The sequence below is a fragment of the Pimephales promelas genome, chromosome 22 (assembly GCF_988280905.1).
Source record: "Pimephales promelas chromosome 22, fPimPro1.hap1.1, whole genome shotgun sequence".
NCBI lineage: Eukaryota > Metazoa > Chordata > Actinopteri > Cypriniformes > Leuciscidae > Pimephales > Pimephales promelas.
The window spans coordinates 9,381,046-9,400,590 of record NC_142790.1 but is presented as its reverse complement, the minus strand read 5'-3'; the positions used below and the strand labels follow the sequence as shown (position 1 = coordinate 9,400,590).

The 19,545-nt window shown below is 37.1% G+C and overlaps 2 protein-coding genes across 2 annotated transcripts in view; both read right to left on the bottom strand.

Annotated features, from left to right (window-relative positions):
* The window catches only part of LOC120495013 (ADP-ribosyl cyclase/cyclic ADP-ribose hydrolase 1), a 274,489-nt gene that overhangs the window by 169,698 nt on the left and 85,246 nt on the right, over positions 1 to 19,545 (bottom strand). Inside the window, exon 5 of the mRNA XM_089125633.1 lies at positions 2,913 to 2,986. Within this exon, the coding sequence (XP_088981759.1) occupies positions 2,913 to 2,986 (74 nt within the window). The remainder of the gene's footprint in view (positions 1 to 2,912; positions 2,987 to 19,545) is intronic.
* Positions 11,419 to 15,189, bottom strand: LOC120460468 (uncharacterized). The gene is made up of 2 exons (XM_089125767.1): positions 14,914 to 15,189; positions 11,419 to 14,137 (listed from the first exon to the last, which is right to left on the bottom strand). Exons 1-2 carry the CDS (start codon positions 15,110 to 15,112, stop codon positions 12,915 to 12,917), a joined length of 1,422 nt encoding a protein of 473 aa, XP_088981893.1. The 5' UTR covers positions 15,113 to 15,189; the 3' UTR covers positions 11,419 to 12,914.

The following is a 19,545-nucleotide window of genomic DNA, read 5'->3' as shown; positions in this document are numbered from 1 at the left end:
GTATTAACAGAATAGGTACCTGTTTTGATTTTTTAACTAATTAAATAATTTGCTTGTATATCTGCTTGTTACCCCTTTATTACCCCAAACTTAACATATTGTTCCCTTATAACTACACGGAAGTACACTAAAAGTACAGAAACGTACACCGTAATTTCAGTGTACTTACAAAGTTATTTGCAGGTTGTATATGTGTTTGTTACCCCTTTATTACCCCAAACTTAACATATTGTTCCCTTATACCTACACGGAAGTACATTACAGAAACGTACACCGTAATTTCAGTGTACTTACACAGTTGTTTGCGGGTCGTAAAATAAAGTGTTACCAAAACATTTTTGGATAGTAGATCACGAAGGAGTTAAATGATGGAGCGCCACCCGAAGAAAAGAAGAGAAAGCTGATGTTGATGATCAGTGATTTTAAAGAGTGAAGATGTCACACCCTCTGGAGGTGTGTGAGCCAATGCGAAGCTGCCCCTTTGGGAGGAAGTTTTACAACTCTTTGTCTTCTAGACAAAGAGTTGTAAATTGGGCATTTGGATGTTCAATTTCATTGAGTGTTTACGAAAATAGTGTACAAAGTCAAAAGTTTCAATCCTTCTCAACACCATTTCTTTATTCATGATTAATATGTATTGCATATAATCTGTGCTGGTCAATTAGTCCAAAATTGAGAAACCCCTAGATAACAGTTAAAAAAAACAAGTCTGTACATGTTATTTATTTTAAATTGGCTACTTAAATATGATATTAAATATGATATTAAATCCCACAGGGAAAAGGGCTTATATTTGTGATGTGCTGTCTTTGCATTTGATCATTAGGCTACACATTATAAACAGGACATACATTAGCTGAATAAACTTTAGCCAATCCAAACATATTTATAGAAAACAGTTAACAATGAATAGACAGGATTCCTGTCACATGACCAATAATATAAGTGTTCGAATAAGATGAATCGCATGGTTTAGGACATTACTACAAATGACTGTTTAGGGGACAATTAAGAACACAGCCCTCAAATATGTAGATAAGAGAGAAATGAAAAATATACAGTGTTGCTGGTACTACAGGACCAGGATTTGGAATTGCTAGTTCAATGGCTGAAGTGAGGCACTTCTTCATATGTTCCTGATTTTAAAAGAACGTGAGTCTCTCACTCACTCTGTCTCTCTCTCTCCGTGTATGTAAGATGTCTCAAAATCATCATATTACAAAATTACATTATACAGAACTTCATGAAACACTGGGTATATATATATTTGAACGTTTTGGTAACACTTTATAATAACTACACGCTAATAATAATTAGTTAAGTATGAGTAAACCATTAATTCATCATTCATAAAGCATTAATAGACATTAATAAGCAGTTTATATATACAGCTATAAATGCTTTCTTCTTGATTTAAAAGCATATCTATAATTTGTTAAATAATTGTATTTTCATCCTTTATTAATGATCAATTTATCATTTCTAAATGAAGAATTGCATTTTTTATGAACCAGTTATTTGAGAGTTGTCAATGGTTCTTAAGATTACTTAGAGCGTGTAAGTAAATGATTTATATACTATTTAAATGTGCATTCATACAGCTTATCATTCAGACATATAGTGATGGTTACTTAGTGTGTTATTGAATGCTTTATTAACATGTATTAATGCTGTAATTCAGGGTTAATTTGGGTAGTTATAAAGCATTTAGTAATGGTCAGTTGACTATGTTCGTGAGCTCATCTAAAGTGAGGACTATTCATGCCTTGTAAAGCATTTTTAAAGGCTGTTAAATATTTCTATGTTCTGTATCACTGCGTTGTGTTTGTTACATTTTACTGTTTAGAAGATTGATGAGTCTTTAAATCGCCTTTATAAATGCTTTACAAAGCATGAATAGTCCTCACTTTAGATTAGCTCACAAAAATAGTTAACTAACCACTACTAAATGCTTTATAACTACCTGTATTTACTACATTTACTTACACTTTCTAAGTGATCTTATGAATGACTGACAACTCTTAAACAACTGGTTTGTAAATAATGCTACTTCATTTAGAAATTATTAATTGATCATTAACAAAGTATGAAAATACAATTATTAAACGCATTATAGATATGCGTATAAATCAAGAAAAAAACATTTATAGCTATATTTATAAACTGCTTATTAATGTCTATTAATGTTTTATAAATGATGAATTAACTGTTTACTCATGCTTAACTAATGATTAATAGCGTGCAGTTATTATAGTGTTACCAACTCAATTTTTCCATTTCAATGAACTTACAATTTTAAGGCAACCAGGTTACTTTTTTTTTAAGTTAAACCAACAATATTTTTTACAGTGTGTTCTGAAACTTCCATTATGAGTGCTACACAGTAACCCTTTTTTGTTTAAGGAGAAGATAAATAGAAGTGGAATATTAGTCATGGTCAACATTACAAGTGCTGTTGACTTGTACTGAACCCTAAATTTGCAAATTTGCTAAGTTTACAAGGTAGATGGAGTAAAGGCATAGCCTGGGATCAGACAAGATGTAAATTATAAAGCTATATTTGTGTGATCCTTGTCTCCAAAGGTTTGCACAAAAGCTTTGCTGTGATCTCAGAAATTATATATATTGTATAGAAACAGCCCATTAAAATTCTTATTAGGTAGTAACCTAATAAGAATTCTAATGGGCTGTTTCTATAAACCTATATGTTTTATTAAAAACATATAGGTTTTTTACGGGTTTATGTTGTTAAAAACTAAACAATTCAGTTTATGGCCATTATAATTAATTAAAGAAGCTCAATTTCTACTGAGAACATATTGAACTGCAGAAATCAAATTATTTTAAAGTTTAAATGGACATAAGCATTTTATGACATTGCACATTATAGCTAGAAAAATAAACATACACACCTTTTTTTGTTGAAAGCATGATGAATTGACCCATTTAGCAAGACCGTAATATTTCCGCATGCTGCCATTGCAAACTGTAAAGACAGATTCAAACCAATGAAATGCATTAGCAGAGCTTCATTCGATTTTGATAAACTATTAAGGCCACTGTTTTACTTGGATATAGGATATGTTGACACAAGTGAAGTACGAAGACTTGTTTATATTTATTAAACTTTATTACAGACTCAAGGCCCACAGAAGACAATACTATACACAGATCAATAAAACATCACACATTCATATATACCCCTTCTATACAGCAACAACAGAAGAATATAGCTAATGAAGGCATAGATACCAGTGTTCCCATATTTTTGACATGTACCTCACAGAGCTACGACTTGGATCTACTATCTGAACAATAAGCTCATTCATGGATCGGTCCAGGCTGCTCATAAACTTGAAAGTGAGATTTCTCACCAAAGCCATGAAAGTAGTTAAACCCAGCCTACAGAACAGCTGGCTTGCCCTGGTACTTCTTGTTTTCTTCAGGAGAATCCTGAGACAGTCATTATAGGCTACTTTTAGCTTAAGCAGGCTCTCCTTCTTATATCTAACCCAGAGAGGAGCTGTGTAAAGAGGGGAGCAGTAAGTTCGAAACAGGTTGATTTTAACATCTGTAGTGCAGTGATGGAATTTTCTTGCCAGCATGTTTGCTTGGACATATAGCACTCTCTTTTGTCTGCTCATGTCAGCATCATCCTCCAGTGTATCTGTTAGGATGTGCCCCAGATATTTTGTGGTATTAGCTACTCCCAGCTCTTCTCCAGATAGATAGAAAGAAGGGAATTTAATGTTCAAATCATCTTTTGTTCTACATATCATAACCACACTTTTCTTTGCGCTATATTTAATATCAAATTCTACCCCATAATCAGAACAGATATTAAGTAGCTGTTGGAACCCACTGCTGCTTGGTGATAGAATGGTAAGGTCGTCTGCATATAAGAAATGATTAATCAACATTTCTCCAACCATACAGCCAGTTTGGCATGTCCCCAACTGCCTGGACAGGTCATCCAAGTAGGCATTAAATAAGGCTGGAGATAAAATCCCCCCCTGCCTTACCCCATTACTAACATAAAAATATGTTGTAGATAGAGTGTTCCCCCATTTAACCCGCACACCTTGGTTAGAGTACCAAAAGGCTAAGATTCGTACCAGGCTGCTGGGGACATCCCTGTGCATGAGTTTATTAAACAATTTAAAATGATTAATGTGGTCAAACGCCTTGGACGCATCAATAAAACCTAAAAGCATAGTAGAGCCCTGACTTCTATATGCCTCAACAACCTCTTTCAGTGCATAGATACATTGGTCAGTGCTATGTTTGGGCTTAAAGCCAAACTGATTGTCAGTGGTGGATAAACAGTCACTTATTTTGTCAAGAATTAGACTTTCAAGAACTTTTGAGATAATGCTGGCAAGGGCTATCGGTCTATAATTATCAATACTACCAACCTTACCAGCTTTGTCCTTGATTACTGGAACCAGAATGACTGACATCATGGAATCAGGCAATATTCCATGGCACACCAGCCCAGAGAAACAAATAGACAGTAGTACTGCTAACCTGGGGCCAGCTAGCTTTAGGTGCTCAGATGTAATGTTATCCATGCCACAAGCTTTTCTGTCGGCAAGTTTTCCTACGGCCTTAACAACTTCATTTGGATGAAAATAGATATATTTGTCCTCTATCACACAAACATCATAAGGCTCACTCTTTATACAGTTGAATAACGCTGAATAATGCTGCCTCCAGAGGTCAACAATGTCCTCTGGTGCAGTCACCCCCTCAATGTTACATGGGAGAGCGGTCTTGGTTCTATTAAGGGTTTTCACCTCATTCCAGAAATTAGTTATGTTATTTTTAAGCAAGTAGTCAGCCATTGAGGAAGCACTTAGCACCTGCTCATGCTTAGTTATATACCGCAATGCATATTTATATTTGGCATTCATTTTCTTTTTATGCTCAAGCTCAGGTCCCTGTCTGGGCCGACCAGCTAAAACCCAGGCTTCAGTATGATGGTTTGCAACAAAATGATTCCACCCAGGCTTTATATTCCTGGTTTTCCTGGTCTGCGTGAATAAGGACCCACTAGCCTCAATTAAGGCTTTCAATATGTCATTATACATATCACATAAACCATTCCTGTGAGAAGTGTCCCCGCAATTCATATCAGTGCACCAAATGGCAGTCATAGGTAGCTGCAATTTACTTAAAGCAGCATCGGAATTAAAACAGTATTTAAGTACATCACCCTCAGATAGTTTCCCCCAATTTATTTTGGCCTCATAAGCCTCTTCATTTTTAACTACCTTGGGGACCTTTTGCACATTCAACACCATAGCTATAGGAATGTGGTCAGTGGTAGCTAATCCATAACATATCTCAATGCTTTGTAAGGAGGCATGAGCATCAGCAGTAGATAAGACATGGTCTAGCCATGAAGTGGTATTCCAAGCTTCACTAATGTATGTATAACTAGTGTCAGGCAGGAAGGTTTTACTGGAGATGACAAGGTTACTATCTTTGGAAAATCTCAACAAATGTTTATAAAACAAGGACTTGCTGTTTGCCAAGTCAGCATTAAAATCACCTAAGACATAAATACATGTTGAGCTGTTGTCTTCGATGAAAGACTGAATACAAGCAAGCCTGCTAACATATTCATCCACATGATCATATGATTGATAGGGTGTATATACATTAAGAATAATAAAAATCTTTCCATTGAAATTAAATTCTAAGCCAATGGCCCAGTCCACGTTGAGACGCACAATTTTCACCATAGAGTCATATTTTACATTCCACAAGATCGCCACACCTCCAGCAATCCTACCTTTTACGATCTTGGTGCTGAGATCAGTAGTTGATTCACCAGCACCATGGAAGTCGGGGTGCAAGTCATTTAGTTTGTCCAAGTCTTGTTTGGCCAGCCAGCTCTCCTGAATGCACAGCACATCACTGTCACCCAGCAAAGCGTCAACAACAAGGCGCCTGGCCTTGTCAGCTGCCGTGTGACCAACTCGGAGCCCACGAGAGTTGTAGGACACCACACGCATTTATGCACTTTTGTCAATCCCAGCGGAGCCGCTGGTTCGCGCAATCGGTGAAGGGACCGACGGACCCGTGTGTGCTCCATGGGAGAGCACCTGCTCTCCGGTTGACTTGGGTAGATTCGCCCCGCCTACCCCTTTGGCACGTCGGGGCTCGAAGTAACATCGGATGACTGACCCAGCAGGCCAAAACACAGGGTTGTACATTTCCTTCCACTCGTTCCATTCTGCTGTGACACAGAAGGAGCTGAATCTGCTGTTAGGGATGTCTATTTTCCTACACTTCACCTCACGCTTCATCTGCTCTTGAAGAAAAAGACGCAGAGTATCAGCTTCAAGGTTCGCGTTAAATTTAGTGGCAAAGACACTGACCATCTTCGTGCCCACAGTTGACAGATCATCGTTGTTAATCACCGCGGTCCCAGTGATACCAATCATCTTTCGTGTATTCTGTTTTCCTTCATAAGTTTTTACAGACCGTTTGCGGCCCTTTTTTACCACAGTACTCCAACTATTTTTCTCAGCCGTTTCCTGGTCCGTTTTCCCCTCGCATGCAGAGGCCAACAAGGCTGATGCTCCTCTAGTTGGACCCTCCCGCTGTGGGGTTTTGTCCATAGGAAAAATATCCTCTGGCATATCCGTCTCCGTCTGAGCCACAGGCCTACTTGGTCGTGGATCTTTTTTATGCCGTGGATCCTCGTCGTCAGGCCAACGAGGAGTAGATACTGCCGGCTGACCTGCAGTGGGGAAGTCAGCACTCCCACTGCTCACCACCCCACTGATTTTAGGGTTTTCCACTGAAGCTAGATTTAACCAACTTAATGATGTTATCTTGGTCAAGAGTTCTCGACTTAATCAGGAGCAAGTTTAACAGTTCATCTTCCACGATTGTTAGACCATCGGAAGTTTGATAAATCACAGGTTTAGTGCGCACAAACGCACCTGGATCTGCCCGACGCTGCCGACCGCCGGCCATCTTGTTGAACCAATCAATATAATTGTTTATATAATAAATAGTTTAGCATGCAACTATGGCAACATTTGGTATTTGTGAGTGTAATTGTCTCAATCTGTTTTGGTTTCGTTTTCACTCATTGCCATGTTCTATTTTGCTTGAGTTGTCTCTAATTGCTAGTTTCCATGGTTATTCATTAGTTCCTCACCTGTCTGTAGTTCCTTTAATTATAATAATAAAATATAGCTGCGAGCAGCGATTGCGGGCCCAAGCCGGTGGCACCGCAACCCCGATGCCTTTAGTTACCTAAAGGCACCGGGATGGTGGTACCGCCGGCTTTGGCCGTTTATCGCTGCTCACAGCTATATTTATATCACAGCTATATTGCATCAATGCAGACTCGATGCGCTGTGCGCTGGAACTCCATGTGGCTTTAAGCGCATCATTCTCAACTCGGGATGCGCATAAGCACTTTGTGCCACACTGTACTGAGCCTTTCATATCATAATGCAGTGACGCAATGACAGATTATTAATTGCCTTTCTTGTTCTGTTCTATCTATTATATGTTGATAATAGATAGGACAGAGCACTAAAAACCTCAAACAAAGCACTAAAAACTTAAGCTGTTTGCTGTGTAGTCTGAGAATGAGCTGTTTGATTTGCACCCTCTTCCTCTTCACTGTCCTCCATAAAAATCAGCTATCCAGGTCCATGTTGTTCTAGAAAGAATTATAATCATATATTTTTGGGATTTGTTTATAATGAAGTTGTCTGTATTAAGTAGATTGTGTTTAACACACACAAGAGTGATTTATTAGTTCAACACATAGTTATAGAAATTCTACTTCATCTAAAAAAACCCTGCACTTTATACACACACACACACACACACACACACACACACACACACACACGCACACACACTCACATAAACACAGACAACCGCCCTCCCCTCCCCACACAGACACACACACCCACACACACACACAGAGAGAGAGAGAGAGAGAGAGAGAGAGAGTGAATCGCAGGGGAAATAAATTCATTCAAACTACAATATCTGACTTTCTGTTGCTCAGAGTAAATGACTTTAAATTGGAAAGTTGATCGGCTTGACGAACAATATACGTGGCAAGTTTTGTAACTGTAGGTAAAATGAGAAAAGTTATAACACACTTTGTGTCCTTTTTTAGTCATAAAATTCATTTCCTCGCCACGGCCAGACCGTTCTAGATATCAAAAATCCATCCGGAATTGAGCATCCTCAATGTCTTGACTTCATGCACACAGAGTTTGGTTGTGATTGGTAAACACATGCGTTGTAATTTGATGTATTTCTCCTAGGACAATTATTCAAACAACCCATAATTCCCAACTTCCATTTGAACTGTCGTAAAACTTAGAGCACGAAAGTTGTTTGGCCTGATGTGATCTATAATTGTACCGAGTTTCATATTAACCCTTAAAGAGTTTCTGTATCCTGGGGGATACAGACATTTAACAGGCTGTAGGGGGAGGGGCTATGGGGGGAGAGGCATTATTTGGTTGCAGTTGATGAGAAACACTGATGGGGTGATGGGTCATGTAATCAGGTCATGTGACTTTTTGCTATAACATTCCAAATATTTGTATCAAAATCCAAAATGGCAGCATATATGGACAAAGACACTCGCCATGAGCTAAGTGTTTTTATATTTTTCACGATTATGCTATTTAAAGTGATTTTGTTTTAGAAAGTAGTTTTTTAAGGATAGTTTTACATGTTCTTGTTGTTATTTTCAAAATAATCTTCTCACAACTTTGATTATTAGGCATTGAATGTTTGTATCCCGGGGGATACATTGCCCATATAAGGGTATTTTCCAGGGCTGATCACTCACAGATATTCTCATGTTCTCTACAGATATTGAATAGGATAAAGGTTTTGGATGTGCCCGGATGGGCAGAAATCCATCATGTGTCAGAAGTGCAAAGTCAGGCTTTGGCTGGTCACTGGTCAGCCCCCCCCCCCCCCCTTTTTTTGCGAATGGGGGTTAAATGCTCTATTCACACTTAAATGGTTATAATTCAAGAATGCCTTGGAATATATACCCAAGTTTGGTCTTGTTTTAAAGAAAACACTCAGCAGATTATTGCTGAAGTGAAAAAACTTCAAAAAATGAAAGTATGAAAAAGTTATGGAAGTTTTAATTCACAGTAAATCAAATATACTGCACTATGTATTTTTATTTTATATAAAATATATATTTTACAAAATATTTTTACTCTAAAATTACTATAAAATCAAAGCCATAAATCTAACCAAGTTATGTTCCAAATTTGAAGTTGATATCACAAAAATTGAAGTTCCCATGAGATTTTGTTTAGGCGTAGTACCAAAAATAGCCACCGGGTGCCATTGAATTCCATTGAGTTTAGTTGTGTACATTCTGCCTTAACAAATTAATACATTTCTGTCCAAATATCAATTTTGTCACAAAATTTGGAACCTTGGGACTCAGACCTTTCTGACAATATGTGTTTTGTCAAGATTAGAAAAGGTTTTAATCATAAATTATGAAATATAAGGATGCCCAAAAGGGTAGGAGCCTCATAAAATAAGTACCGTTTCTATGGTAACGCAACGTTCAATTATAAAATGGTTTTCACAGGATGAATTCTGAGTTTATAAGCTTTCAAATGATACCTAATTTATGATAACTACTAAAATATGTGAATATTTATAATATATTATTATAGACCATTTCAATGGCGTAAACAATAACAGACGCGTTGGAATGCTACTGCGCATGTCTGGCCCTGAGGCACTTCCGGTGTCGCCATTTTTAAACTACAGCACAGTCAAAACAAAATGACTAGCTCATACTTTTTAAGTCTAGCTAAACCAGAACAGTTAAGATATTCAAAAAAACTTAAAATAGGCGATTGCGTGGAATTACCGGACCCTTTAAATCAGACGCTGAGGCGAGAACTATTCACTCAGAACGTAAAACATTTACCTGAAGTGTCGTATCCAGACATGTACCATTATCTGGTGGAGACCGAGTGCGTCTACACGAGAGAAGCGGTTAAGGCATATCGTAGCCTAGATGCTTACAACTACTTCCTCAGTGGAAAAGTCGGAAACATTTGTTCCTACAATGTGGACGATATTTGTCTTGTATTTGGTGAAGTTGGAGCAAGTCAGACATTGTCAAAAACGTACTCTGCGTGGTTCGTTGCTAAGGTGACCGGGGAGGTTATTAGCGGGCATTGCACTTGCATGGCTGGGTAAATATGTCTATTCAAATAATAAATCACGTTGCTAATCCTTTAGTAAACAAATTGTTGTATTCTATTATTACCCATTGCATAATTAATTATTTCATACGATTGGAAATATTTGTGGTTAGGTTAGGTGAAGTGTGTAGCCATGTTGCTGCAATCCTGGTTGCTGTGGAACAGTGTGTTAGAGAAGGTTTGAATGCTCCATCTGTAACATCTGAGACCTGCATGTGGTCACGAATAAACAAGAAGGTGCATGCAATTCAATTCTGACTAACGTGTTTTTTGTTCTAATTTATTTAAATTAAAAATCTAATTCTAATCACATCCCTTATGAAAATGAAATACGGTTTTACTGCAAATAGAAAACAGGGTTATTGTAGTTAAACCATGGTAACCAAAAAATATACATAAATAACAAAAATAACCATAGTTTTGCAACACTAGCCATAGTTTAATCATGGCATTAGTATTAAAAAAAAAACGAAACAAAAACATGACTTCTTTTACTTGGTTAATAACCATAGTTATTTTTCATAAGGGATGTGTGTTGCTGCTTTTATATAAAAGTAGATACTCACTGTAAATGTATAATCCCACTTTGTTTTAGATTGATCCAAAACCAGTAGCAGACATAGACTTTTCCAAGCCTGTCAGACAAAGAGCAATTCAGAGTAGGGAGCCTATCTTACCCAGAGTAGTCACACCGGTCTCACCAAGCATGCTTTTTAAGTCATTAAAGGTAAGGAATTTTCAGAAACCTCATGACAATATGCAAAACACATGTTCCTACATGGTTTGCATGGATATAGTCACATAAATGAATACATATATGGAAATATGCACCATTTATACATGTATCTAACTATATCTGTGAAATAACTAAAAACTGCAAGAACACATTTCATGATTTTCCATACACATACTGTGTATGTGTGTGCATTTGTATGGATTGAATCGTCAAATAGGAACTTTTTAAGGACAAAGCAGGTCATAGAAAAGTAGTTAGTAGTAAGTAGTAAGTAGATTTTGATTAGTTACTAGATTGTTAATATTGTGTGTTACTCATTTGTTCCAGTGTAGGTATTTATTAACGAAGGAACCATATTCTAAAGTGTTATCAAATAATGTAAACCAAATGCAATACAGATATCTAACTACACTTTCATCAACATGTACATTCACATTTTTTTTAATTATCTGTATTGAGAGATGTGTTACACAAATAAATTTGACTATGATTTAATGTGATTCTGATTTCAGAATGAGATCCCAGACTGTGCACTGTTTACCACTATAACTGTAGGTAGTGATACAGACACTGCATCTGAGGGAGAGCAGGAGAACACAGACAGAGTTGATGTTCTTACTACAGCTGAGGCAGATTCTAGTGAGAAATCACACGTAGCAGTTCTGAGTGACAGCACTGTAGATGCAACAAACTTGCCAAAGCCCCTTACACATCTTTTTGATGAGAAGCACAGTTTATTGTCACATGATGAACTACAAAATGAGCTAGATAAAATCATGCAAACCATCCCTACTTACTTTAATGAACTGAATTGTAAGCACCTCCAAGAAAGCACACTAGGTCAGTCCTCTTGTGAACAGTGGTTTGAGCAGAGACAGGGCAGAATCACAGCTAGCCACTTTAATGAAGTGTTAAGAAGCAAGACAAGTCAAGCTAGCGTGACATCAAAAATTATGGGCTACACATCCAGCAGAAATGTACCAGCCTTAGCTTGGGGAAAGAATAATGAAAAACTAGCAAGAGAAGCATTTACTTCAAACCAGATGACTTGTCATGACAGCTTGATAGTGGAAGAAGTTGGGTTAGTAGTAAATCCAAAATTTCCTCATTTAGGAGCCAGCCCAGATGGAATAGTCCATTGCAAGTGCTGCCCACGCGCAACACTTGAAATAAAATGCCCCTTAAAGTATGCAAATATGTCCATAACTGATGCTATCAAGAGCAAAGATTTCTGTCTGGGAAAAAACTTTGAGCTTAAACAGAACCATGCATACTATGCACAAGTTCAGGGGCAAATGGCAGTGTGTGAACTGAAAACATCTTTCTTTGTCATTTGGACAACAGAGGACTGCCACATTCAGAAAGTAGACTTCTCTGAAGAGTACTGGGCTGAGATTAGAACAAAACTGGACCTCTTCTACAGACAGCACATTCTCACAGAAATTTGCACACACAAACTGATGAAACAATTTCTGATCGCAGAGACTTCCTGTTTGTGTAAAAGCAGGTCTAAAACATGTGTCACACAGTGCTCTGTCTGTCACAAGGTGTTTCACCTGAAATGTGTAGGCTTAAAAAGGCACCCTGGTGAGCAATGGTTTTGTTCAGTTTGTTCACCATAATCCAAAAAAATGTGAATTCATACACAACCTTCCCAGTAATTTGTTAAAATTGTTATTTTAATAATTGTAATACGTTCAATCAATTGCAGGACAACAAATATTCTCATTAACAAACAAATGTTTAATAATTGTTGATTATGATCATTTAATTTAATAATTGTAAATGTAATAATTGTAAAAATGATAATTTAAGACCAAACATTTATCCAATAGAAATCTATATACAATAGATATACAGAATGATGTACACAATCATTCAATAACAAAATAAAAGGTTTTTAACCACCTGTCAGTGTCTCGTGGTTTTTTTTACTGAATTAATGACTTGTCCAAATTCGATAATGCAGAACAAACCAGAAGAATTTTATCCACAGTTGCCACAGTGTCTACTGATCTTCGCTTCACCAAGTTTACAGGGAGTGTTTGTTTCAGAATGCAGTACTTTTTAATACGACCAATAGCTCTTTCCACGTGAATCCTCAACCTTGACATTTGACGTGACACAGACACTTCTTGTCCTGAAAGCTGCGTCTTTCCACGGGTTGAAGCTGGTATGAGTAGCTGGACTCCTTTTGCAGCAAAATACTCAGGGAAACTGAACCCTCTGTCAGCCATGACAATGTCTCCCTCTTCCAAAAGATCAATTAAACCAGATGATTTTGTGATTGTTTTGTCACTGGCTCTACCACCCCAAGACTTGGAAAGGAATGTGATTGACCCCGTTGGACTGATGCCAACCAGGAATTTGATGGTGTTGTGGGACTTATAGTTGGAGTATGTCATTGTTCTTGCACTGAGTGATGTTGGTCGGTCAATAAAAATCTCGCTGCAGTCTATGATACACCTCACTGAATTGAATGGGGGGGTTTTGAACAAGTCAGGAAGATTTTTTTTAATCTCTTCCCTAGAAGGCCAACGAATTAGAGAGCTGAAACGCTGTGTCATCACGTTTAACCAGTCGTGAAATATTGCAGAGATTGTAGCACAACTGCAATGAAACCTGAAGGCAAGATCTTTATGAGTGAGGCCAAGTCTCAGTTTCATTAAGACCAAGTAAAACTGGAGAGGTGTTGGAGGACTATGTGTTCTCGGACTCCAAGCAGTGGTGAGATATGTCAAAAGGGCAAAAAACACTTTGCATGAGCGAAGGCCAGTGTAGAAGTGAATGATTCCATCATCGTTTAAATCCACATCAGATTTCCGTCTTTTCCGCTCACTGGTGAGAGTTTGTACCTTTTTATGTAGGCTTCTCACTTGCTCTTTGTAAGATGTGTTCTGTTTCTGCATATCTTCAATATCACTCATTGTGAGATCTGTTCCAACACACATATCATTGAAGGACTTAACTTGAGTTACATCTATGTCCATGTCCTGCACTTCCTCAGTAGGCTGAACTCCAATGCTCATCTCAGAAACCTGTGACGCCCGTCTCAGAGACCTCTGATACCGGTCCATATTTCTGAAGGTATCAGGTCTGTGAGGAAGCTTTGATGGTATGTAATCTGGATGTAGAGGATCATCTGATGGCTTTCCTAAAGACACAAGTAGAAAAACATTATTGGGATAGGTTATATATTTATATTATATAACGACCAAGAGCATTTTTAATATAATTATCAATAAACTAGCTAGTTAGCTATCCGTATGACCCCTGCACACTGTCTGTAACACAACAGGGCTTGTATTGGTTATATTTTAGGTATCATGAACAAATAATTAACATTTTACAGCAAGTCTAATACATTTACAATTGTTAAAAACAGATTTGTTTATTACTTTAAGATGATTTGACTGCTTTTGTCGATCTCTTTATTTATAAATCGCTTTGGATAAAAGCGTTTGCTAAATGATTAAAAGTAAATGTTTAAATTTAACAAGTTAATGAGAAATGCAAAAAAAAACCATACTGTTATTGTTGAATCCATTAGTGCAAGTTGGAATTAACATTAAAAAAGCTTAATAAGTGATTAAAAATGTTGTTTATCGTTATATTTCGTAAAATAATGCAGTTAGGTAATGTTACACAATAAAACATTATTGTAAAGTGTTTTACACTGCTGTCAGCTGAATGGATAATTTAGCTAGACAACTAATCTAAGGCTACTTTTCTATTATAGCCCACAGAACATTTAGAAAACGGAAATACAAATATCAAAAAGCTAACGTTAGCTATTTGACATTACATGCTATCGAGTTACATGTGAAAACAATGATGGAGCCAAACTGCTAGCTCAAATAATTATTCATCACACTTAACTAATTAACGTATAAAAATAAAAATAATTTAGTGACACAAATGTTTACTTACCAGAGATAAAATGTGTGCTGCATATCCTAGAGTTGCTTGTTGGTATCCAGCCTTCTCTCTTCACTGCTGTAATCCAGGCGTCACGCTGATTTTTGTTTTTAGGAAATCTATAAGCTTTAATTTCCGAAAGTAAGTTAGTTCCAGGCCTGAGTGAACAGCCAACAACCGAGCAGCACGCTCCTAATTTAAATTTGGACATGTTTTATCGAATTAGTAAGAAAATAATCGATCAATTGCCATAAAAAAACGCTTCCCGTCTCTTGTTTTGAATGTGCGCGTTAACTAACCGGAAACGTCTGAGGGCCAAACACGTCACTTCCTTCCATCCGCAAATAGCGATTGAAATGGTCTATATGATAATATATACATATATATTATAATTTTTAGAGGATAATGTTACACTATACTTTTTATTTTTTATTGAAAAATACTAGATTATATGTTTTATTATGAACTTTTAGCATAAAAACAGAAGTTTCAATGATTAAAAGTGGGTGCATCAACTTTTTGTGACAAAGGTCAGACCTCCTGTTATGATGCAGATTTTTTTAGGTGCACTCTTGTCATAAATTCATTAAATACTCTTCCTAGATAATTTTTAACACAAAACACGGGTCGAATATTTAATTAGAAGTCTTAAACCTTTCCAAAAATATATAATTTGTCATAATTAGATTAGGATTTAATAGAAATACAGTGAAGTAAAGTTAGGCGTCCCGGTACCGGGACGGTGACAGTTAAGGGGTTAAAAAGTTATGAAATATTAAATGTATATCCTACATAGGCAATGCATCTTGGGAGAAAAAGTTCATTTTTTTCCAATTTTTCTAATGTTGTATGGATAACATGAAAAATTGTAGCTAATTAATTGTTCATTAAATGTTTTAAAAGTTGTCATATTAACTATAATAAAAAAAAATAATAAATTGCAAAATGTAACCCTAAATGGGCAATGTATCTCGGGAGATACAGAGTATAACTTAGAAACTATAGGTCATATTTTGAAAAAAATTTATGAACTCTGCCATTTTAGTCTAGATACATACAAAAATAGCAATGAATCATTTTTCCATCAAAATTATTTATACTTGCCCCTTAAAGGGTTAATTCATGCAAGTGTGTTTGATTTATGGACAAATGTTCGAATCCCAGTCCAGGGGGCACTGTCGAGCTGCCCTGCCACGTCCGATTACCAGCTTCAGCCCGGCCCTGATGGCCATGGGTTCTGACCCGTGAGCAAAGTTTCAAGAGTTTTAGAGGATGTTCAGGCCCCCGAAAATGCCAGAGAAGTCGCACACAGCAAATAAAGGGTTAAAATTAACCTGACAGGCGCCCCTCCTCTCACTCACACAGAGAGACACTGAGAGACTGGCAAAATTCTGAGATTTTCTCTACATTCAAACAAAAATATCTGATTTTCTGTGGGTCCTAGCTAATGAGTGTAAATTAGAAAGTTGTCCGGCTCGAGGAGTACAATATACATACCGATTTTTGTAACTGTAGATAAAACTAACAACCCCACTTTTGTCAAAAGGTGGCGCTACTGAGCCCTCACCACGCCCGTTTCTGAAACTTTGCACATGTCTACTGGCTAATAAATGTGATGTGTCTGTCGAGTTTCATGCAATTTGAAGCATGCTAAGGGTCTCAAAAGCATCCTAAAAGAATGGTAAAGTTTGATGCGTTGCCACGGCAACAGTTTCAAAGATATCAAGAATCCATTCACAGGTCTTCATCTGCTATGTATTTACATTATACAGATGAAGTTTGAGGCAAATTGGGTCAAAATAAAAGGGTGAGTTCAAAGCATTTTGAAAGTGACACACTTCCTGCTACCAGTTGGTGGCGCTATAACTTTGACTCACAATAGTCACATCCATGTGATCGTCCTCTTACAGCGAACACACTGCTGAAGTTTCATCAAGATCAGTTAATGTATGCTGAAGTTATGACACACTTCCTTTTTCACGTTTCTCGCCATAATTTCATTTCCTCGCCACAGCCAAAACATTCGAGATATCAAAAATCCCCTCGCAAACTTTCATCCTCAATGCCTTGACTTCATGCTGACCGAGTTTCGTGCCGTGTGTTTGAATTCTCTAGGAGGAGTACTTCAAATTCCATTGCGAGTGTTTTATGAACAACCCTAAATAACCGACTTCCTGTTGGGCTGGGGTAAAAAGTAATAGTATGAGGTATATATGAACGATGAGATCAACATGTGTACCGAGTTTCATATTATTACATACAAGCGTGTTTGAGTTATGGACCAAGTTTTCGGACCCCGTTCCAGGGGGCGCTGTCTAGCCCCCCTGCCACGCCCGGGTACCATCTTCAGCCCGGCCCTGATGGCCGCAGGTTCTGACCCGTGTGCAAAGTTTCAAGAGTTTTTGAGCATGTTAAGGGCCCCAAAAATGCCCGAATAGTCGTATAAATAATAATAATAATAATCCTAAGGAAAAATATAGCTGCGAGCAGCGATGGCGGGCCCAAGCCGGTGGCACCGCCACCCCGGTTCCTTTAGTTACCTAAATGCACCCGGGTGGCGGTGCCGAAGGCTTTGGCCCTTTTATGATTAAATGTTAAAACGGCTTGCCATACTCTGTCATTTCGACTAGTCACAATTATGTTACAGATATCTTAAATGATAATACAAACTATCCAAAATGTAATTACGAATAGACAGAAAGACGTTGTTGATATCTACAATGTTAATTCCGGACAGGCAAACTTAGCTTTTAAATGTTAAAAGGGCTTGTCATACAGGGACGTAGACTCAGAGAGAGGCTCACCATATTCAAACCAAAATATCTGACTTCCTCTTGGTCCGAGCTAATGACTATGTATTAGAAAGTTGTCCGGCTTGAGGAGTACAATGTATATAGTGATTTTTGTAACTGTAGATAAAACTAACAACCCCACTTTTGTCAAAAGGTGGCGCTATTTAGTCCTTGCACTATGCCCGTTTCTGAAACTTTGCACATGTCTACTGGCTAATAAATGTGATGTATCTGTTGAGTTTCAAGCAATTTCAATTTCAATTTGACTGTTGAAAAGAAGTGCGCCGATTAGATACTCAGGATCGGTATCGGCTCTGACACTGCCATCTTTGACGAGGCTGATTCAAATTCTATATTGTGCATATATACTATTCTATGTTAGGCACAAAGGCACAAAAACTTTCTAAAGTACCATAAAGTTTTTGTGTACTGTATTATTAGTGTTCTGAAGCTATTATGTGATATAGAAATTAATATTTAAGTCATTAAATTCAAGAACACAAACTTTTCCCTCTCTGCGCCTGTCAGTCATTCTCCATTCCGCATTCAAACAGCACGTCACATTCGGTTACAGTCAATGATGAAACGATCTTCAAGATGATTGAATGTTAATCCTATTATACTGGATCTTTAAGATAAAGGTCTAAAGGTCTATATTTTCGAATGAAGAAACTTTTTCTTGCTGGACTTTATTGCTGTAACTTAACCGTGTTACTTTCTACCGGGTGTCGGACGCTGTCGGTTAGATCACAACACTAGAGTCAGAGCACTATAATTGTTCTTCACGCACACAGTAACTGAAATTTAAAACCTTTAAAAGAAAAGGCTCAATAAACTATTGCATAGATAGATAATGTATAATACACTGTTCATAAATATGTATTTCCTTTGTGCTTTGAACTTTTCAATACGGACTCACTGCGCTGTAACTTCATGTGGCTTCAAGCACATCATTCTCCGCTCGGGATGCACATAAGTGCTTTGTGCTGCACCGTATTGGAGCCGTAATATCATAATGCAGTGACGTAATGACAGATTATTAATTGCCTTTCAATTATATGTTGCTGCGTCATTAAACATCTGTCCTATGCATTTCAAACATTTATAGCAGCCATGGCTATATTTTTGTATGATTTTTGTTATCTTGTTTTTCATGAATGTATTTTTCAAAAATAAGAGCAATGTGTATTATCTATTATTAATATGGTTTATAATAGCATTTTTGTCATAGATTATGACAAAGTAATCATATGATCCACCAGCGAGGAACCAGCAGAACAGAGTGAACATTCTTTCTGTTTAGTTCAATCCTACTTAATAGGAATTTATTTAAAATGCTCGCTCTACTCCACACCATTAATGTCTTGTGCGGACATCCGTATTTCGACTTTCGGTTTTAAGTAAGCGATTTAAAAGCTCCCAAGTCCCAGCGGAGTCACACGTTGATTAACCGGTGGGAATATACACAATAGGCCTACCTGATATTGAACACAAGAGGGCAGTATAGCACTACGTATGACTCAGATTATTATTTTTTTTATGAATTTTACAACAATTCTGGCTGTTTTTGAACGTAAACATAATTCTTAAATGAAAAAAAAGGAAAAATTGGGGAAGTTATAATATTTGTATAATTTAATTTAGAAACAAATGATGTATAATTACATTTTTAGAAGATATGAGGCTTTTAGTGTTTACTTTTTTGACATTACTTTAATCTTTTGCCATAGTTGCACATGTCTACTGTGATAAATGTGATGTATCTGTTGAGTTTCAAGCAATTTCAAGCATGCTAAGAGTCCCAAAAGTATCAAAAAAGAATGTTAAAGTTTGATTTGTTGCCACAGCAACA

Coding starts and splice junctions, on each gene's coding strand:
- LOC120460468 (XM_089125767.1), bottom strand. CDS start 15,112: ATGTCCAAATTTAAATTAGGAGCGTGCTGCTCGGTTGTTGGCTGTTCA. Junction 14,138..14,913: donor CAGCACACATTTTATCTCTG/GTAAGTAAACAT, acceptor TTGTGTCTTTAG/GAAAGCCATCAGATGATCCT.